The sequence below is a fragment of the Amphiprion ocellaris genome, chromosome 3 (assembly GCF_022539595.1).
Source record: "Amphiprion ocellaris isolate individual 3 ecotype Okinawa chromosome 3, ASM2253959v1, whole genome shotgun sequence".
Classification (NCBI taxonomy): domain Eukaryota; kingdom Metazoa; phylum Chordata; class Actinopteri; family Pomacentridae; genus Amphiprion; species Amphiprion ocellaris.
This window is the reverse complement of record NC_072768.1, coordinates 1,285,940-1,308,657: the sequence shown is the minus strand read 5'-3', so window position 1 is coordinate 1,308,657 and position 22,718 is coordinate 1,285,940. Positions and strand designations below refer to the sequence as shown.

The following is a 22,718-nucleotide window of genomic DNA, read 5'->3' as shown; positions in this document are numbered from 1 at the left end:
TGACTGCATTCACCAGTGTGGACTTTGAATGCTGCACGTTCCACTCATAGTAGAATATACATCCTATAGTAGAAGCATGCAGGGTTCCAGTAAATGTTTGTCAAGCTCTGACTTTGTTCTTTTCCAGGACAGAGCAGCTGGTTACAGGTTGAGCTGCGACACCTGAGTCCTAGTGATTATTCCTGCGGGGTGCCGAGCACAGCGGGCCGACAAGACGCAGGATTTTTGAAGAATTCTAACTTCCTGCTGTGTTTGGGCACCGCTGATGAAAAAGCAAATCAAATCACCACCTGGCAGTGGCTGCTTAAACGACAGCTTTTTTTTCATGATGGAGCGTGAAGGCATGGTTGTTTTCCAGGCACGTGTATGGGCCGTGAGCTCGCACAAACTTCAGGCTGCACATGTATGTTTGTAAAGGAGTCCACGTGTAACTTTCGAGGATTCATAGGATGAAATTTAAATTATTTATTCATCTGCGAAGCCTTGAGAACACAGATAAGAGGAATTGACCTTAACTCTCGTGTCGTCTTGCAGGTCAGAATTGACCCGTTTTAAAGTTTGAAAATGTGGAGAAAAAAATATTTTCACAGTGAAACTTCTGGAAATCTTTGAACATTTTTTGGTGGAAAAAAAGATGTTAAAAATGTTTATTTAAGAACATTCACAAAAAAATCAACTAAAATCCAGTGAATTTCACTGGATTTTGGTTGATTTTTATGTGAATGTTCTTAAAGAAAATATTAGAAATTTTACTGATATATATGGAATCACTTTAGATATTTTTAGGATTTTTTTGGAAGATTTTTACTCATTTCTTGAAAATATTTACAAGAATTTTCTTGCCAAATTAGTTTTTTTTTTTTTTTTTTTTTAAATAAAACTTTTTAGCGAAACTTTTAAGGAATTATTGGAATTTTCTTCCTGAAGGTTTTGCAAATTTTCAGAAATTTGTGGAATTTTTTTGCTGAGTTTTTGGATTTTGTCAGACAAGGAAACAATATTTTTTGGAGCCTGTAAATGAAGACAACAGAAGGGTTAATGTGAGCAGGTTTTAATTTAAAGTCAAACCACAGCTGCTGAATTTGTCAATATTTTTACCCTGAAACTCAGAATCGTGGTAACATGTCAAGAAAAGCCCTCATTCTACACTAAAACTGAGCTGGATGCTGCAAATGAAACATGCTCAAATTCAGTGTCATTGTGTTCTTATATTTGGGCAAAATGAGCTTTAATAATGAGATTTAAAGTCAGATTCCAGATTCTGTAAATCAAAAGATTGACACGCTGAATACATTCCAGCTTTCTACATGAAAATGATTGAATATCATTCAGCTTCAGACTAATTTGTTTATTCTCTGGCGCTGGCACGGCGACCCTGAGAACTCAATACACCGCGACTGGAGAAAACACACGTAAATGTAAAAAAAGACGCGACAAACAAACAAGAACATCTTTACCAGTCTGACAGCGCATGCTGCACGGAGACAAAAGGTGGCAAAGTGAGAAGAAAACAAAACCCAGTGCAGAAATGATGCAGAGTTAACAACGGCAGAGAAACACAAATACTTCCCTGTAATGTTCACTGCATTTTACTGTCCTGGAATCATTTCCTTCCAGTCTGTCCACTGGTGGTGTGTTTTAGGATTTTGTTGTTTTCTGTTGTTGTAGTTTTCTCTTTTTCTAACTTCTGCTGTCAAATTAGTGAAGCTCTGCAGTCTCCAGAGATACTCAGCGAGGATCACTCTGCTTTTTTCCATTCAGACAGGGCATTTTTTTCACCATCTGCATTTCAAGACACGATAATGCCTGAAAGATGGATCAGTTTCTCCCGGTTCATCACTGAAACGTTTAACCCTCCAGTTGTCTTCATTTACAGGCACCAAAAAATATTGTTTCCTTGTTTGAAAAAAATCAAAAAATTCAGCAAAAAAAATTCCCCAAATTTCTGAATATTTGCAAAACTTTCAGGAAGAAAATTCCAATAATTCCTTAAAAGTTTCCCTTAAAAGTTTTATTTAAAAAAAAAAAAAAAAAAATCCCCCAAATTTGGCAAGAAAAGAAAGAATGAGTAAAAATCTTCCATAAAAAATCCTAAAAATATCTAAAGTGATTCCATATATATCAGTAAAACTTCTGATATTTTCTTTAAGAACATTCACATAAAAATCAACCAAAATCCAGTGAAATTCACTGGATTTTGGTTGATTTTTATGTGAATGCTCTTAAGAAACATATTTAACATTTCTTTTTTTCCACCAAAAAATGTTCAAAAATTTTCCAAAAATATTAAAAATGTGGACATCAGAAGTTTCACTGTGAAAATATTTTTTTCCCCACATTTTCAAGCTGGTCTTCGATCCATGAAGGACGCTCCTCTGTGGATACCAGAAACATCAAAGAAAGGCTTATTCTGTTCTTACTGAAGAACCGTGAAGGCTGCTTGGCATATCTGCCACTGTGGGTCATGTATCTCACATAATTATCCTCAGGGTTCTGTCTTAGGACCAATACTGTTCACATTATACATGCTTCCCTTAGGCAACATTATTAGGAAGCACTGTATTAATTTCCATTGTTATGCTGACGACACTCAATTGTATTTATCTATGAAACCAAATGAAACTAATCAGCTAGCTAGACTGCAAGATTGTCTTAAGGACATAAAGACCTGGATGACCTATAATTTCTTACTACTAAATTCAGACAAGACTGAAGTCATTGTATTTGGCCCCAAACATCTTAGAGAATTGCTTTCAAAGCATATAGTTACTCTGGATGGCATTACATTGGCCTCCAGTACTACTGTGAGGAACCTCGGTGTTATCTTTGACCAGGACATGTCCTTTAACTCGCACATAAAACAAATCTGTAGGACTTCCTTTTTCCACCTGAGAAATATTGTGAAAATCAGGAACATCCTGTCTCAGAGTGATGCAGAAAAACTAGTCCATGCATTTGTTACTTCTAGGCTTGACTACTGTAATTCCTTATTATCAGGTTGTCCCAATAGCTCTCTGAAACATCTACAGCTGATCCAAAACGCTGCAGCCAGAGTACTGACAGGAGTTAGCAAGAGAGATCATATTTCTCCTATATTGGTTTCTCTTCATTGGCTCCCTGTTAAATCTAGAATAGAATTCAAAATCCTTCTTCTGACATATAAAGCTCTTAACAACCAATCTCCATCATATCTTAAAGACCTGATAGTACCATATTACCCTAGCAGAACTCTTCGCTCTCAGACTGCAGGCTTACTTGTTGTTCCTAGAATCTCTAAAAGTAGAATGGGAGGCAGAGCCTTCAGTTATCAGGCACCTCTCCTGTGGAACCAGCTCCCAGTTTGGGTTCGGGAGGCGGACACCCTCTCTATTTTTAAGACCAGGCTTAAAACCTTCCTTTTCGACAAAGCTTATAGTTAGGGCTGACTGGGTGACCCTGACGGGGTGAGCTGGTGTTTTCATTTGCACAACTGACTTCCCCTCTTGACGTCCCTTTAGTTTGCCCCTCTGGATGCACTGAGCCCTTCTCTAACTATCTATGTATTTACTATATATACCATTATTGCATTACATTCACTCTGTTTCTTTCTGTGTCCTTTCTCCGAGTGTCCCTGGTCCCAGAGCTGGATGCTGGATGCTTCAGATGTGTGGCTGTGTTTTATGGTCCTTGTGTCCCACCCCCCCACCTCTCTATCTCTACCCCTCTATCTGTATCCCTCTATCTCTACCTCTACCCCTCTATCTCTACCTCTCTACTTCTTCTGTCCCTCTCAACCCGCCCGGCCAGCAGGCAGATGGGTCCCCCCACATTAGAGCCGGGTTCTGCTCTAGGTTTTTTTCCCTGTTAAAAGGGTGTTTTCCTTGCCACTGTCGCCTTTTGGCTTGCTCTGGGGGTCAGGCATATGGGTTCTGTAAAGCGTCTCGAGACAATTTGACTGTAATTGGCGCTATATAAATAAAATTGAATTGAATTGAATTGAATTACATAAAACATCAACACAAGAGCATCAAAGGACGGAGAAACATCACAAATTAGGAATGTCTAGACAAGCTGAGTTTGAATTTAACTTCCAAACTCCTCAGGGTCTCACACATGGCACCACTGCACTGTGAAACCCTATCCTGGCTCTGGACGGGACATACGTCTCGTACTGTGCACGGGACACACTCCTCGTACCGTGGACGGGACACACTCCTCGTACTTCGCTGGTCTCTAATAATCCCACTTGGCACCCATCAGACGGAGGGAATCCAGCTCATAGCCAGATGGGCTGTAATGGGCATGGAATCTGCTGTGCACTGATATGGTCAGAGAACGTAGCCGAGGATGGGAGCATACAGAGGGTGCACGTGCACGCTCATTATTAGCGTGTGTGCATCTAGTTATATGTGCTGTACTGCATGGAGCCTGGTGGTTTGCATTCAGTCACACATTCACAGATCGTCTTCTGGTTCGAGGGTGTTAAAGACGGCTACAGAGTTTAAAGTGTGAACTCGTCTGAGCAAGAACTGAGCATACACGCTGCTTTTTTTAATTTATTTTTTTATCACCTCCGCTTTATATCATCTCAGTTCTAAAGAAGTAATCTGAAGCTGCTCTAGTCAACTGAGTACAAATGTAGATGAAGTTAAAGGACCCCCTGGGTGAATGAGGACTCAGTATTATCATCATTTTTACATCCTCCGTCCTCCTACTCTCCACCCAGAGGCTCTTGGGAAGTCTTATTTACTTTCCTTGACTTATAGTCTCTCCAACTGACTGCCAGCCTCAGCGTCACCCCACCAAGGCTCCAGAGTTTACAGACACTGACAACTATTTATGCTCCCTTCTGGTTCATTTAATGGAGGCTGAAATTATGAACAGGGGGCAGATAAAAGCATTTTGCAGAAAGAATGCATTTAGTGCCCCTGCTGTCAAACAGTCAAACAGACTCGTGATGGATGACGGTGCTTTGTCTGCAGGATTTGAGAGCCTTGCTGTTCGGGCTCACCATGTCCTGTTACAGTACGTGACTCATATCTCAGGTGTGGAAGCAAATTATGCAAAATAAAATGATATGCTGGGAAGGCCCTCAGTTATATTCTGCTAACACAAAATAAAATTCATATCAGGCTGTGTTGCTCTGAGCTGCAGGGGAAATTCATTCCAGGCAGTCAAAAAATGTTAGATACCAAATCCCAACTCCCCCTCACAGACAGCAACTTAGAGAGAAAAAAAATAGCTTTGTTGATTCACATAATGGAATTCTGCACAGTTCAGAAGCAGGAGATGCGTAATCAGAAATTCTTGTGAGATTTTATCACAGCCTGTGCTCCTCGTCCTATCCAATTGGTCCTCAGTGGAGCTGGACTTCGGTGTAAAACGCCAGATAAGGACACAAACTCACACAACAGAATGTTTTTTGCTGCTGATAGTTGGAGAACAGACCATTTAAAGCAAAAGCTGAAGTCTTCTGCAGTTATTTCTTTTCTTGTTCTACAGTGTCATTTGCTGCATGTAGAAAAATCTGAGTTACTTGACCCTAGTTGTCCTACAGCTGAATATCCTGTTAGATGTGTGGTAGTTCTCTGGGATATTATACTAAAATATGAGTCCATCAGCTGTCAGAAATGAGGTACATTTCTTCACATTAATAATGAATAACCTCAAATGCCGTGTCTGTTAAACTACTTTTTAACTCTTCTAATGTCTATGTAGTACAGTGGAGGCATGCAAATGTCTTTTTTTTCTGAAATAATATCCTAAAACAGGGGGGTCAAACTCATCTTAGTTCAGGTTCCACATTAAGTCCAGTCTGATCTCCAGTGGACCGGACCAGTAAAATCACAGCATACTAACCTATAAATAACCACAACTCCTAATTTTTCCTTTTCTGTAGTGCAAAAAGTTCACTTTTAAGGAATTATCTTTTTACAAAACACCATGAACAACCTGAAGTTTCTTAAGAAAAGTAAATTAATTTTCATCAACATTCATCCTCAGTTTATCATTTCCACATTACAACTTCCAGATCACAGAGTGTCTACAAAGGAACACAACATTTAGTCACAGCTATCTGGAACTGAACCATAGAGGATTTTACTTTATGATCAAAACTACAAAAGTCAGACAAAAAAAAGACAAAAAAAACCCCAAAACAAGACAAAATATTACAAAAATGAGACGCAAACCGACAAAGCAATGAACAATCTAGTATTTTCCTTTATGATCAAAACTTGTCATGGTCTAGAAATGATTTTAAATTTATAGTTTTACTAATTTACATAATTTACAATCTGCAGTTAATGTCTTCTCTGGAATTTTTACACTTTGAGGGCCAGATTGGACCCTCTGGAGGACCGCTTTTGGCCCGCAGGCCACATGTTGGACACCCCTGTCCTGAAACATAGAAACAATGGCAAACAGCAGGTATACTGAGAGTACATGTGCATTCCTTGCACTCTCGTTCTTATATCATCTTTCCTAAGACAAACTTTTGAAGAGCTCCTCCAGGAGACAAAGAGCTTTACGACTGGTTCAGTCTTCCTCCTTTCTTTCTCTGATCTTCTCCTCTTCCTCCTCATCCAGACTCCTCCATTCCCTCCCCTCCTCTCTAACACGCCAGGAATTACCTTATCTTTCTCCGGATGTCACGAGCCACATTATCAGCATCTCTGTTCATTGTCTCCTAATAAAAAGAGAAATCATACGCCGCCTCCCCTCTCTATAATCAAAGCCCATGGCAGGTTCTGTGGTTCAATAAGATTATTGACAAGCCTCTGCTCGAGAACAAGCAGATAGTCAATCAAAAAAACTCTCAGCCTGATGCTAAAGTGTCACAGTCTGCCTTCTTCCTCCTTCTTTCTGCTCCTGTCTCTCCAGATACTCGTGATTGATGCCTCGGGACGTCATTATTGAACAGCAAATCCTACTTCAATTTATGGCATTAAGGACATAAAGCGGCCACTTCAATTACTCCCCGGGCCAGAATATGACTGAATTAGGAAAAGGAGAGCAAATCTGATGAGCCTGTCTGAAAATACTCCCGTCACCCGGCGAGGATATTAAAGACATGAATCCAAGCGACACTCGCTGGGAGTAAAACACTTTGATGTATATGCCAGGAAATGAATGAAAATGAATGCGGAGGAAAAAGTCTGCTAAGGAAAGTTTTAGTGAGAAAAATGAAGAAAGAACGTCACAGTGTTTGGTGGATGTTTGACATTTCAACAACAACAAGACATAAACTCAGGCAGTTATCAGTGTGTGCTGAGATCTGATGCTTTCCAGAGAGAGTTAAATTTTAAAACACTGCACACACCCTGTTCCCTCCAATGTGAACACTGCAGCCAGAGATTTGACTAAAGGAGATTAGTGAGGTCAGTGAAAGGTGAGGACAGCCGTTTGCGTAGAAAATGATCTCATTAACTAAACAATCCCCCCCAAAATAACTGGGAATGTTCTGGAAGTGTCGACTCAAAGTGTGACACTGATGGGAAAAAGATAGAGAATATACATGATTCAAATACAGGAGGACGATCTTAAGGACCAATGACCAATAATGGTTTAATCCAGGTGGACACTGAAATAGTGAAAGTGAAGTGATAGGATCATACATCTGTCTTCTACTCTTGACTTACTGATGTCACACTAAGATACAGAGGAGATTTGAGGTTTTGTTATTGATAAAAGATCAAATGAGAACCAATCTTGTTTCCTCAATCTACACTTAATATTGGTGTCAGACTGCTCCTAAATCATCCATCCATGCATCATCTATACACTGTTTAGTCCTCATCAGGGTCATGGGGGCTGGAGTCTATTCCAGCTGACTGAGGGCGAAGGCAGGGCACACCTGGACAGGTAACAGTCTATCACAGAGCTACACATAGAGACAAACAACCAAGCACGCTCACATTCACACCTACGGACAGTGTAGAATCACCAGTTAACCTCAGCATGTTTTTGGACTGGCGGAGGAAGCCGGAGAACCTGGAGAAAACCCGCCCATGGAGAACATGCAAACTCCATGCAGAAGGTCTCTGAAGGTCTCTGCACATTGTGTGATTTTCGGCGGTCCCAGACGAAAGATAACAACAGTGAGAGAATGGTGGCGATATCTTTGGTCTTGGCTCCAAATCGGTGGTCCTACGTCGCACTGTGAGACAGGTTCAAGGACGGCCGTTGTCATGGCAAACAAAGAGAAGCTGGCATAAAATTCTGGGTGATCATCTCATAGTGTGATGCTGCTGGACCTACGACAACGAACTAACCAATAGAAATGCAGGATGAAATGACGTACTGATCACTGGAGCTAAACCCACATAGATGATTTACGGCGACAAAACGTATCAAAACAAGGATGTGGGATTTAAACTAAGAAGACAGCCTAGTAGAGTTGTGGCAGCAGAAGCCTTTTAGACGTGTCCTCCAGCTCGGACCATAACCGGACAAAAAAGGGCGAAGCATGGAAGGCTATAGCGGCTCCCAGGTTAGTAACCGAACATTAGCTGCTAGCAAACACGCAAACATCGCTGTAAATAGTGGTCACAGCACTTAGTTTATGTTATAAATAAATAAAAATTAAATCCGTCCATGTTTGCCTAGTGTCCCTGTGATTGTAGGGTTCATATTTGGCTCGTTTCCCTGTGATTGTAGGGTTCATGTTTGGCTAATTTCTCAGTGATTGTAGGGTTCATGTCTGGCTAGTTTATCTGTGATCGTAGGGTTCATGTTTGGCTAGTTTCCCAGTGATTGTAGGGTTCATGTCTGGCTAGTTTCCCTGTGATCGTAGGGTTCATGTTTGGATAGTTTCCCTGTGATCGTAGGGTTCATATTTGGCTAGTTTCCCTGTGATTGTAGGGCTCTGTTCGTGTTTGGCTAGTTTCCCTGTGATTGTAGGGTTCGTTTTTGGCTAGTTTCCCTGTGATCGTAGGGTTCATATTTGGCTAGTTTCCCTGTGATTGCAGGGTTCATGTTTGGCTAGTTTCCCTGTGATTGTAGGGTTCATGTTTGGCTAGTTTCCCTGTGATTGTAGGAGTTCCGTTTATAATTCGGTTGTTTATTTTTCATGGATGGACGGCGCACACTTATTGCAGAAGAGCATTTTCCTGCTTCCCATTCATTATCTATGTGAAACGTACCACGTTGCATGCTGGTCCGGTTGCGGTGCGTTTGGAGCTGTGATCCAATGTGTCTAACCGGAGCTCATTCGCATAAAATAGACTCAACTTCTACTTTATGCAAATTCAATACGGTGTCCGGAGGTCCAACGTGAAGCTTTAGTCAAACATCTAAACTAGCCGTCAGTGAACTTAAACCAGGACAGTTTCAGCTGCTGCACAGATTATTTCTGGCCTCAGATGCTTTCAGAAATACTTTTTGCTGAACTGTTTTCGTAATAAAAGGGAAAGTTTGTGACCGAGTTGCCATGTTGGTGAGTTTATCCAATCAGGGGCAGGATAGTTGGAGAAGAAGGAAGCAGGAGTTGAACACCGGCTACTGGCCTCAAGTACATGCCCACCAAGAGGACGACTTTCAGATGCGGCACGTTTACATGCTGGAAAAACGCATCTAGTGGACTGTAGCATTAATCTGTGCTTTTCTCCTGTTGCTATTTCTGAGAAATAAAGTCAGATACTGCAGCTAAACAGGAAGATTCTTAGTCCTGACCACAAAGATCTTATTTCTCCTACCGGGGAAAGTGGCTGTCAATCATCTTTTCTATTGAGTCAACAACGTGCTGGATTTTTATCTTCTCTTACGAAGTGACGCCGCGTTAAACAGGAGCAGCTATATCTCCATGTGGTGTAAAACACATGAATCCTAAAATACAATCCTACTGACAGATTATTTGCAGAAGTTACAGAACATTCTATATAATAGTAGTTACACAAGTACCTCAGTGATTTTTTTTTATATTAAATGGGCAAAATACCATGTTGTGAATGTTTAAAACCATCAAAGACAAAAGAAAATTTCCCCCCCAAAAAAATGTATCTCCAAAATCTTACAAAATTTTACATCATATGTAGATGAAATAAGAATAAAATTTGATTGCAATCAATTCTGGATTCTTCAGATCCAAAACAATACTGGTATTTGGTAGTATATTTTCAATAATGATATTTAGATTTAGAATGTTTCAGAAGTCATCGTTCTGGAGACAGCTAGCTTGGTGTTTTGTACTGAGAATTGTCGTTCCTCGTTGGCCAACAAATAAAATGATGCTAGTGTAAGTGCAATAAACTCATGTAATAAATGGCTGTTTTATGCATTCAGCTTTAGTCCACATCTTGCTGTTCTCTTAATGTTCCCATGACAGAAAGCAAATCGGTCTATTTTGTGCATAAGACACTGAAATTTCCCTGTAGTCCAGTTTCTTACTTTAAGGCAATCAGGCTGTTGTTGAGGTACGTCCGCAGGGATGAAAAACTGAATATTTCATGCATCGACCTGCGTTGCTGAAACAAGTCAGCGTTGTGCATTCTGTCAAAATGTCGCAACTGTACGTGGCCTGAAGGAGCAATAGAGGTTCCCCATTTACATGAAGTTCCTCTGCATAAAGAGCTGGGCAGACAAACATCCTCAGCAGGAGACGGAGGGATGAAAGAGCGCTTATTATCAGCGGGTTTGACACTGAGCCTTAAGATAAAGGCCCCTCCCAAAGCATTTAGCTCATGGAGATATCCAGCCTGATAGACGGGATCAGCTGAGGATGAGCAGCAGCAACTTACCTAGACAGAGGGGAGAATGAAGCCCTGTTTGTCGCTTGCTTTTCTTCTCCTTCTTCTCATCCATTCACCTTTTTTAATTCTACCTCCCTCTGTTTACCCACCTATTCCTCCGTCTTTCACTGACTTTACCTCTCCTTTTCTACACTCTCTACCCAAACAGAGGCAGGCAGAGCAGCAGGATGAATGATGAGTGGACGAGGGAATTTTGGCCAGCTCCAGCACAAAGCAGAACAGAGAGACAAACTGCAGGGCCATGTGAATTAAAGATGACAGGAGTCCTGCTGCTGCTGCCTGGGCTCGCTAGCCGACGCTGAGGATGGAGCTCAGCGGCTGAAAGTCGAAGGATAGTTTGAAACTCAAGAGAATGAAGAGACATGGAAAGTAGCAGATGGATGTGTTTACATGTGGACGGAGTGAACATCGTCTTTCCAAGAATTCACAAAGACACGCAAAAAGATGAGTGAATGAATGCTGGGCAATTATTGTGGTTGATATTTGGCATTTTTCTGATTATCTGTATTTTTATCGACCGATTTTTTTTTTTTAAGTTTTTTTTGGCCTTTTTTCGGCTTTATTTTTTATAGGCGCAGTGAGAGAGAGACAGGAAACAGGGGAGAAGAATTGGGGGAAGACATACAGCAAAGGGCCGCGAGCGGGAATGGAACCCAGGCCGCTGCGTCGGGGACCAGCTCCTGTACATGGGTCACCCTGCTTAACCCGTTGAGCTATACGGGTGCCCATCGACTGATTTTTAACCTTCGTGTTGTCCTGTGGGTCAGAACTGACCCGTTTTAAAGTTTGAAAATGTGGAAAAAAAATATATTTTCACAGTGAAACTTTTTTTTAAATTAAATTTGTTTAAATTAAATTTGTTTAAATTAAATTAAATTAAAATAAATTATTTTTAAGGATTTATTGGAATTTTTTTCCTGAAGGTTTTGCAAATTTGAAGTTTGAAAATGTGGAAAAAATATTTCCACAGTGAAACTTCTGATGTCCACATTTTCAACATTTTTGGGAAATCTTTAAACATTTTTTGGTGGGAAAAAAGAAAGGTTAAAAATGCAAAAAAAATCAACCAAAATCCAGCGAATTTTGCTGGATTTTGGTTGATTTTTATGTGAATGTTCTTAAAGATAATATTAGAAGTTTTACTGATATACATGGAATCACTTTAGATATTTTTAGGATTTATTTTTTGGAAGATTTTTACTCATTTTTTGAAAATATTTACAAGAATTTTCTTGCCAAATTTGGGGGATTTTTTTCAAATAAAAATTTTAAGGGAAACTTTTAAGGAATTATTGGAATTTTCTTCCTAAAGGCTTTGCAAATTTTCAGAAATTTGGGGAATTTTTTTGCTGATTTTTGGGATTTTTTTCAGACAAGAAAACATTTTTTGGTGCCCGTAAATGAGGACAACAGGAGGGTTAATAAATTACATGCACTACTTCATCTCCTCTCTCTGTCTGCTGTCACTCTGTGGTCAAAAATGTCTCTCAAGATCTCTCACCGTCAAAGTAGAAGAAGAAGTCCTCCCAGAACTTGCATTCTCAGATGACATCACCCTCCTGGAAAACACCCTCAGTGAAGCAGAAGACCTTCTGCATCGAGTTGGGTGGAAACAAGACAGATTGGTATCTTCCTGAATTCTGGAAAGACGAACTTCATGCACCTTAACCCAACATCTGAGGAGACATTGCAGAACTAGATGGGTCTGAAATCGAAAAAGTTGCTGATTTCCTAGATCTTGGAGGGTCCACCAACACAGCACATGATATAGAAATAGAAACTGGTAAAGCTTGGGGAGCATTAAACTGTCAAAAATATGGGTATCTCCTATTAAAACAACAACCAAAATGAGAGGATTCAAGGCTTCAGTGGAATCCATCTTACTCTATGGATCTGACTCCTGGTCACTAAGGAAGACTCTCACAAAAAGAACTGATGGAACTTATACCAGACTGCTACGGATGGTACAAAACATCTCCTGGAAATTACACCTCACCAACGTCATCCATCATTAGGAAAAGTAGACCAGCCCTGGATGGACATGTGGTGAGACACAACGAAGCAGCTGGTCATTGCTATGGAAACCAGATACTATCAGAAGGGGTGGCAGGCCGAGCACAACATTAAGGAAGGTTCTAGGAGAAGACACTGGTCTGGAAGGCAAAGATCCTTTGACTGCAATGCTGGACAGAAGGAGCTGGAGGAAGAACTTTATTCACGTCACCGATTCCGTCGGATGCAACTGACTGACTGACTGAGACCAGTCTTTCTTCACAGATTAGTGGGGTTTTTGTCTGTTATTTTGCTCACTGAATTGAAGCCAAAACATCACCACTCCTTTGTTCTTTTGTTCAACCACATCCTTTGTTCAGCACTTCAGTGAAAGACGGCACTTCATGTTCCGTTCGAGAACCCCTAGGCTGGGCGTAACACAACCATCAATAATCAGCAATGGTACTGGCCCTTAAAAACCCACACTGGGCAGTCCTTATGTTGGACACAATTAAATACACCTAAGATGACCTGTTGTCACAAGGGATTGTCATGAGAGTTTCACAAATCTCTGCTTTTTCCTAAAACACTAAAGGCCAGAGTTGTTCGAGGTCTGGATGTGTGCTGAGTTTGCAGAAATGTGAATCCCCTCCTGAAGTGTGATTTCTCCCATGGAGCTTCTCTGTGTCTGTGTTCACCTGAGAGAACGACAAGCAGCAAAACCCATTTACCTATTTACATCCAAAATGCAACCATGATGCTATACATCCGGAAACACAATCTCCTTCCATGCATTCTCTGCTTCTGCTTCGTGAATATCTGCTTTCTTGTGTATCCTGCTGTATTCATCACATTCTTTTGTTGTAAACCTTTTCACTGGGCGTTGCTACTGCACAGAAAATCAATCTACAACAGCATCCGACGCCACTATGTGAGTTTTTTTTCTCCCTCCAGGCTAATGCTGAGACTCGGCCTATCATATGCTGTAAAATGCCCACATCAGAACCATCAGTCAATCCTGCAAGTTTACAAGCAGCCAGTGAGTCAGAGAGTTCCTCCATCTGTGTTCCTGTGACTGCCACCAGCCACCGGACTCCTCCTGACAGGCCTCTCACAATCCTCTCCTTTACAACTCATCAAGTATTCTGCAACTGACGCTCTCGCCTCACTAAATTCTCCAGTATAACACCCTCCTGCACTCGATCCTTTGGCTGCCTGTGACTGCTCATATCAAAATCGATACAAGGACGCTGCTGTTCACCACTTTTCAGGGAGCCTCTCTGCTGCACAGGTGAGTGGAGTTTTCCTGCAGCAACCAGCCTCTGTGCACATATACAACCTAGATCTACCTGTTAATTCCTATCTAAGGGCAAAAGGTTGCGGGAAGACGCCTGGAGAAGCTTTTTTATTTTTATGTAAGAGCAGAATGGGAAACCTTTTCTGATGCAGCGGTTAACAGACAAAGGAAAGTTGCTGCAAATATAGAAAAAAGAATAAAATCATCATCCACAGGTAATAAATATATAGGTACTATCATTAAAGTAGATGAAAACAATCCATTACTAACCCTCGTGTCGTCCTGCGGGTCAAATTGACCCGTTTTAATGTTTGAAAATGTGGAAAAAAATATTTTACAGTGTAACTTCTGATGTCCTCATTTTCAACATTTTTGGGAAATTTTTGAACATTTTTTGGTGGAAAAAAAAGAAATGTTACAAAAAAGTTTCTTAAGAACATTCACAAAAAATCAACCAAAATTCAGCAAATTTCGTTGGATTTCGGTAGATTTTTTTGTGAATGTTCTAAAAGAAAATATTAGAAGTTTAACAGATATATATGTAATCACTTTAGATATTTTTAGGATTTTTTTGGAAGATTTTTACTAATTTTTTGAAAATATTTACAAGAATTTTCTTGCCAAATTTGGGGGATTTTAATTTTTTAAATAAAACTTTTAAAGGAAACTTTTAAGGAATTATTGGAATTTTCTTCCTGAAAGTTTTGCAATTTTTCAGAAATTTGGGGAATTTTTTTGCTGAATTTTTGGATTTTTTTCAGACAAGGAAACAATATTTTTTGGTGTCTGTAAATGAAGAAAATAGGAGGGTTAAAGAGTGGATGTGCTGCAGTCAGGAGAACAGCAGACTAGAGAGTAAATGTGTGCATAATTCAGAGAGAACCATATCGGTTACAGTGGATGACTTTATTACTGTCGGATGTGCAAATGCCCACATGTGCACGTGCAGGGATGTGACCGGCGGTGCATGTATGTGTACGTTTTTTTATGTGTGTGAACCCGTAAATGTGTCTACTGATGCACATTCGTGTGTCTTCTTTGCAGTGTTTTTATTCTTCAGATAGTGGACAGGCCTCGGTGAGCAGCTCGAGCTTCATTATCTCATCCTGCTATCGGTAGACACAGATCACAGGACACACACGTGCACAGCAGCATCCCTGCTGGGATTTTTAAGACGGTGTGACAAAGTTTTACATTTTAGAATTTTGTCTCTTTTGGAGAACAGTGTCTGCCCTGATCTGAAATGAATAAAACAGGACTCTTACAGGTTTGATTTAATGCTTGGCGACAGCTGCAGTATATTTTCAGGTTGACCGTCCGTGCACGTATGTCGGTCCAGCTGGCTGAATACCTTGATGGAATTTCCTCCAATTTGGCACCAACGCTCACTGGAACTCAACGATGAACTGATTGGATTTTGTTATCAAAGGTCACTGTGCCCTCAGAGGATGTGTTCCTGGTTATGACGAAAATTTCGAAATTTCACTCCCTAATTATGACAACAAACGTCTAATAGAATAAAATGATGTCATGAAGACATTTAATATCCAAAACATGACATCATATTGTTGTGCAACACTTCCCCATCCGTTATTCATGCCATAAATCAGGAGCAGAAGGGAAGATTGTGACACTAATCTATTAATCTGTCAGAGTCTTCACTACATTCGCATAATGTGAGTCTTAGTGTGGCTTCACTCATCTCCACAGTGCTGGAGAACAGTCTGGTTGCCTTCATACCTCCATTCTTATTATCATTCTCTGACTTGTTTGTATTTCTTTAAAACAATCACAGCTGTTTTGGCTGGTGCTAAGCCCAGTATGTAGCACTGGTGTCCCTTCATAACAATGACTGGGAACATGTGCATGCAGGAAAGTCTTTAAAATTACTAATTCACAGGAAAAAAGCAGGGGTGTCTTACTGCACAATCCAAAAATTTAGAAAACTGCCATTTTCAGCATGTAGTTTGCTGCTTGTTGCAACTCATAAGGAAAGGGATTTGGAAAATTGTGACATACGGACAGTAGAAAGGGAGAAGAAAGCTGCACGAAATGTGTGGTGGAAATCGCAGGCCAATACCTGAGGTTTACATCTGGTTAGTCAGACTAGAGACATCTGGACAAACCTGTGTACAAACTGCAGGGTTTTACTAAAAACCTACTAAAACTCCAACATATTACTCAGTGGACACTCAACCTTTAAAGGTAGTTTTCAGGAAACAAAGTTAACGTTGGAGGTAATGTCTAAATGAGCCTTCAGTTGGTCCTGATAAGTAATGAGCAGCTCTGTTACTTGTTGATCACCTTTAGTCACAGAGGAGCTGTAATCACTCACACCACTTGAGATATATCTCCCAGACAGACAGAGCTGCTGCAGACATCTCACAAAAAAACCCTCAGATTTATGGCCCCTATTTTAAGTTTAGGGATTACAGTTGATAGTTTCGTGTTAATCTGACTTTGGTTCAGAGACTTCATTCACAAACACACTCTAGGTCACTCACCCTGTCCTCTTCTTCTCTGAGGTCCGGCATGGTGCTGATACACAAGCTGATGACCGTCACTGCCACCATGATCACCGACATGCAGGCGAAGATCTTCCCCGGTAAGCCCGACTGTGGATTCTCCACCATATCTCTCAGCCAGTTCATCACCTTCCGCCACTGTGTTTCTTCCACCGGCACCCGCTGCATGGCGTTCCTCTGCCGGCACTCCTCCTCCCGCCTCTCCTGCTCGTGCACTTCCTCGATGCGGGTGTACATCTTCCTCTTGCAGCAGCGCTCCATGTAGGCCATCTCCACGCCCCAGTAGGTCAGCTCGTCGTGCAGGGAGAGGATGCACATCTCCCGCAGCAGCCGGAGCTTCCCCGCCGCCAGGAAGTTGAGGATGACCCTGAAGGCGGATGGCGAGCGGTCAAAGAAGAACTCCTTGCGGGCTTCATCGTAGTCGTCGCAGACGCTGGCGATGTCCTCGGGCGATCGGCAGTCGCAGAGTCGGCCAAGACGCGTGAGGGGGAATTGTTCGAGCGTGCTCCAGGGGAAGGTGTAGCGGTTTCCCCCGACGTTGATCACCGCCAACAGGGCATGGTCAATGGAAACCAGGTCCTCTGGCCGGCGGATGAACTGAGCCCTCTGGTAGTAAACACCCTGGAGCGTAAAAATGAAAAATTCAACACATAAGCAGCTGGAGAAGACACAGTTCTCAAAGAGTTTTCAACAACTGGCGGTCTTATCCATACCTTGATGGTCTCAGTCTCGGGGATCTCGGTGAAGATGCGGTCCAGACTGCTGTCATCGCTGACGGACAGGTTGCTGAAGTCATGGTTGGCGTTGCTGATGATGGGCATGGCAGCATTTGGAAAACACGCTACTCCTGAAAGGGCAGCTCAGAGCAAGTAATGAAGACAAAAGAGTCTACAGACGGTGCCCTGCTAACCTTTTCAGTCTGGAGAAGTCCAGCCTGCAACAACTTACATTAAAAGTTGTGCCTGAGAAAAGTTTTCCTGCTGCGACCCACATCGACTGTAGAGGAGCTGAACAAATAAGGTCTGTGGCCTTCAGTCTTTTTTGGTATCAAATTTTTCTTTTCTTTCAGTAACAAACCAGCTATGGCTTTGGCTCCCACACAACAACCAAAAACCCATTTGAATATGAGTTTCCTCGTCAAAGGTCCACAATATGCAGGGTTAGTGTTTTAGGATTTAGCATGAGATCAGGAGGTAATTCCAGAGAACAGAAAAGGAAAGCCTGTCTACAGAAAGGGGGTTAGGATTGATCAGCGCTTTATGGCTGCAGAGGATGAACTGGATGAGTCAAGGAGCCAAATGTGTAGCAGCGAGGCGTCCGAGGGCTGAAGGGGATCCTCTGTGTCGCTGCAACAGGATTAGGGAGGGCCGAGACACATGGTGGCATCATGCAGGCACTGTCAGGGAAGCAGAGAGAGAAATGTCAGAACGGGAGTAAGGATGGACCGAGATTGAGGCAGGTGCCACAACACAGAGCAAGAATGGGCGAAGAATGGTGAGAAAACAGGAGTGAGAAACAGCAGACCTAAATGGGACTGCAGCACTGTAAGCTCCTCCCTCCTCTTTCTCCTGCTTTCAATGAGAAACCAGACGGACACTTTAACCCTCCTGTTGTCCTCATTTATGGGCACCAAAAAATATTGTTCCTTTCTCTGAAAAAAATCCAAAAATTCAGCAAAAAAAAATCCTCAAATTTTTAAAAATTAGCAAAATCTCCAGGAAGAAAATTTCAAAAATTCCTTAAAAGTTTCCCTTAAAAGTTTTATTCAAAAAAAGTTCCCAAATTTGGCAATAAAAATTTAAAAAAGAAAAAAATACATAAAAATTGTAAATATTTTCAAAAACTTTATAAAAATTTTCCCAAAAAAATCCTAAAAATATTTAAAGTGATTCCATATATATCAGTAAAAGTTCTAATATTTTCTTTAAGAACATTCAGAAAAAAAATCAACCAAAATCCAACGAAATTCGCTGGATTTTGGTTGATTTTTTTTCCACCAAAAAAATGTTCAAAGATTTCCCAAAAATGTTTAAAATGTGGAAGTTTTCACTGTGAAAATATATTTTTTTCCACATTTTCAAACTTTAAAACAGGTCAGTTTGACCCGCAGGATGACAGGAAGGTTAACGCTACAGCTATAAATGACCCGTCAGTGGTCAGGAACAGATGGCAAAGGAATCTACACCCAAATCAACATCCAATAAGGATGGTCTGGCTGCTTTAGTTAGACATAACTGCAGAAAAGAACATTCAGGTTGCATGGCGTTATTCACACTTGGAATAAGTTATTGGCTGTCATAAATGGGCGACAATCCCAGTAAGAGACACCGGGTCCAAAATGTTTTTCTTGGCAATACGACTGGTTTGAATCTTACTGGCACGGTCAGTTGTTAGAGATGCCCAGGATGGCTTTGATATCAAAGCATTTAATAGTAATGGTTCTGAGCTGTGGGTTCTATTATCACATTATCTGACATTTATTAGCTGCAGCAGTTCAATGCATTAAAACCAGCAGCTAGAAGGCTGTCAATAAACCTCTGACAAAGACAAAATATGGACTTCTTGACATTTTTTGACAACAGAAGTAGTGCAGATGTGTTTAATAATGACTGTGTTCTAATGAGCCACTTTCTTCTGCATTGGGAAGTCTGCAGTTAAATTCAGCTCTTTATTTACTATTAATTTGCTGTTAAAATCACATAATTCCACACTTTTGAAGGTGTTTCTTCAGTGCACAGATTTTCCTGTAAAGATCCGCAGGTGAGAATGTTTTTAGTATCGAATGCCGAGCGAAAGATGAAAGAATGGATCTCAGATGAAACATCTGGAATCATCCTCTGAGACACTGTTTGCTGCTTGTTCCATCCCGTTACTGACAATAAAGCTGACTTACATTTGGACGCCTGCCCTCTTCTCTCCTCCTGCCAGCTTCTAGCCGTGAATACAATGCTGGAATATATTTTCTACACATGTAACAGGAATTTAGCCCTCGTGTCGTCCTGCAGGTCAAATTGACCCATTTTAAAGTTTGAAAATGTGGAAAAAAATATTTTCACAGTGAAATTTCTGATGTCCACATTTTCAACATTTTGGGGAAATCTTTGAACATTTTTTGGTGGAAAAAAAGAAATGTTAAAAATGTTTCTTAAGAATAGCCACATAAAAAACAACCAAAATCCAGCTGGATTTTTATTTTTTTATTTTTTTAAAGTTATTTTTGGCCTTTTTCAGCTTTTTATTGGATAGGCGTAGTGAGAGACAGACAGAAAACGTGGGAGAAGAGTCAGGGGAAGACATGCAACAAAAGGCCACAAGCGGGAATCGAACCCGGGCCGCTGCATCGGGGACCAGCCCCTGGACACAGGTCACCCACTTAAATCATTGACCTATACGGGCGCCCTGGATTTTGGTTGATTTTTATGTGAATGTTCTTAAAGAAAATATTAAAAGTTTTACTGATATGCATGGAATCACTTTAGATATTTTTAGGATTTTTTGGAAGATTTTTACTCATCTTTAAAAATATTTACAAGAATTTGCTTGCCAAGTTTGGGGTATCTTTTTAAATGGAACTTTTAAGGAATTATTGGAATTTTCTTCCTGAAGGTTTTGCAAATTTAAAGTTTGAAAAGATGAGGAAAAAATATTTTCACAGTGAAACGTCTGATGTCCACATTTTCAACATTTTTTGGAAATTTTTGAACATTTTTTGGAACACTTTAGATATTTTTAGGATTTTTTTTGGAAGATTTTTACTCATTTTTTGAAAATATTTCCAAGAATTTTCTTGCCAAATTTGGTGGATTTTTTAAAATAAAATGTTTAAGGGAAACTTTTAAGGAATTATCAGAATTTACTTCCTGAAGGTTTTGCAAATTTTCAGAAATTTGGGGAATTTTTTTGCAGAATTTTTTGATTTTTTCCAGACAAGGAAACAATATTTTTGGTGCCTGTAAATGAAGACAACAGGAGGGTTAAGCAAGCCAGAATCTCCATCTCAATTCCATAGCCATCTCTAAAAATGTGTTTAAAAAGGCATGTAGGTGAAGGATTCTCTGCATAATTCCAACCCTCATTTGTCAGTGTGACTAGTCCTGACTCACAGCTCTGATGCTTGGCACAGCATGATGTCCTGTACGACTAATACCGCCCCACGGCCGTACAGGAGCTGTGGGGTTGTCAGAGCTCACTAATACATGAATATCACCAGCAGACAGTCGGTAGGTATCTATCCACAGGCTGACTGAATGTGTGTCTGAACAGAGCTGCTGGTTTGAAGCACGGATCGCACCAACATGCGTCATTAATTCAGATCCTGGAGGATAAGATCCTCCACTGAAGGAACCAACAAATCACTTCTGTCACGATGCTGGTGTTCCATTTCCACCTCACAGGGAGCAGAGAGCATGATAAACTATTTATTAATCGATTCGTTTTCCCCTGTGGAAGTGGCTGCTTTTTCCAGGTGGAAAGTTAATTTGAAAGATGTGTTTTTATCAGACCATCCTGAGCTACTTCGGTTCTGGACTGGACCACTAATAAGTTCTGACACAGACAGTGGTGGACAGTAAATCCAGACTGTTGTCTCTTTTTTTGGTCTTTTGGAGTTTAACTCCATGTGACGGTTGGAATTTATGAGAGGTTCTACTTTATGAATGAATCAGAAATCTGTCAAAGTACATGAAAATTACTGCTTTTCATAATATATTTGTTTTATTATGTCGAGATTAGATGTTTTCTATGACTTTCTGTATTCAGGACATTCAGTCAACAGTGACTGCATTTGTCTGGAGCTGTTTGAGAGATCTGCATTTCCAATGGATTGAGCTGCTTTAATGTACCATAAGGAAACTCTCCTCTCTCTATCTCCTTCTCTGTCTTTTCATCTCCCACCAACTTGAAGAAGCACAAACACACACACACACACACACACACACACACACACACACACACACACACACACACACACACACACACACACACACACACACACACACACACACTTTATAAAGCACAATTTTGCGCCCTCATAATTAAACTCGGTTAAATTGGGCGATTAATTAAGATCATAGAACCAAATCGTGGTTAGATAATCTTGTGGGAAGGAAAACAAATAATGGGATGCCTGAAGTCAAAGTCAAATGTGTGTTAAAGGGCATTTCACAGCCCTTAACTTCCAATGAATTCAAACCTGGCAAGTATTTTACTTCCAAATAAGCGCTCAGGCAGTAACAGTTTGTCTCATCCTACGGTTTACTGCACTACTGCTGAGAGGAGAAGGCACCAGTGATCTTCCTTTTTAAGTATTCCACCATCATATTCCAACTTCACATAAATGCCAGATACCTTGCAGACATCATTAGAACTTATGAAGCGCTGCTTACCATCCTGAGCCCTTCACTTGTCTCCAGACCAGCTCTCAGAAAAACAAGAAAATGAAATAAAAATCCCTCTCTATCGCCTCGCCGTCCCTCCGATGATCATTCAGCAGCACATCAGGCTGTCAGCGACCATCCTCGGCAGCCACATGTCCAAAAAAAGGGGGGGGGGGGGGGACCCACACCACAGGGACACGTCTGTGGCATCATCCGAGCCGGTGGAAGGCGCGCAGACTGGTGTGAACGAACCGGGGATGAGGGGGAGCGGGTGAAGGTCTGGTGCACTGGAAAAGTGTCCCGTTACAGCTCGACTAGTGGTGCTGCAGGAGGAGGAGAAAGAGCAGGGGAGGAGGAGGAAGAGCAGGGGAGGAGGAGGGGGGGAGTCGGAGCCGCGGTGCGCAACAGAGAAGACTCCGGGTAGCTTAAGTTCAAGTTTGCGCAAAGGTGACGCGAGGTGCGGCGGCCGCAGGAAACCGTGTGTTTAAGTAGAGAGAAAACGGACATTTTAACAGAACTGCAGGCAGGAGTAAAGCTCTGAGTCTCCGCTAGACTCGTCTCCCTTTTTGCTTTAAGATAGTGTGGAATTCAAGGACACCGAGGAGACGAGACCTTCCATGTTTCCGACTCTGATGCTCGACGCGCAACAGGGGGCGCGGTTCCCTCCCGCAGGAAAATGTTTGCAAGCAGTGGGTCTCTTATAATTGACATGAGAAGAAAATGGTGAAATCGTGCCATTAAAGAAAACACACATTGCATGAAAAGCAGGGATCGATATAAAACCCGCTGAGATTCACTAATT

General features: G+C 41.2%; 1 protein-coding gene across 2 annotated transcripts in view; it reads right to left on the bottom strand.

Annotated features, from left to right (window-relative positions):
* Positions 1-22,718, bottom strand: part of kcng4a (potassium voltage-gated channel, subfamily G, member 4a) — a 55,768-nt gene that overhangs the window by 16,657 nt on the left and 16,393 nt on the right. The window contains exons 1-3 of one of the 2 annotated variants that reach the window (XM_023297532.3): positions 21,926-22,526; positions 17,255-17,937; positions 16,521-17,162 (exon numbers count right to left, since the gene is read on the bottom strand). In XM_023297532.3, coding sequence (XP_023153300.1) covers positions 16,521-17,162; positions 17,255-17,362 — 750 coding nt within the window. In that variant the 5' untranslated portion in view covers positions 17,363-17,937; positions 21,926-22,526. Of the gene's footprint in view, positions 1-16,520; positions 17,163-17,254; positions 17,938-21,925; positions 22,527-22,718 lie in introns of those variants that run through there. The other variant, XM_055009271.1, reaches the window with a different exon arrangement.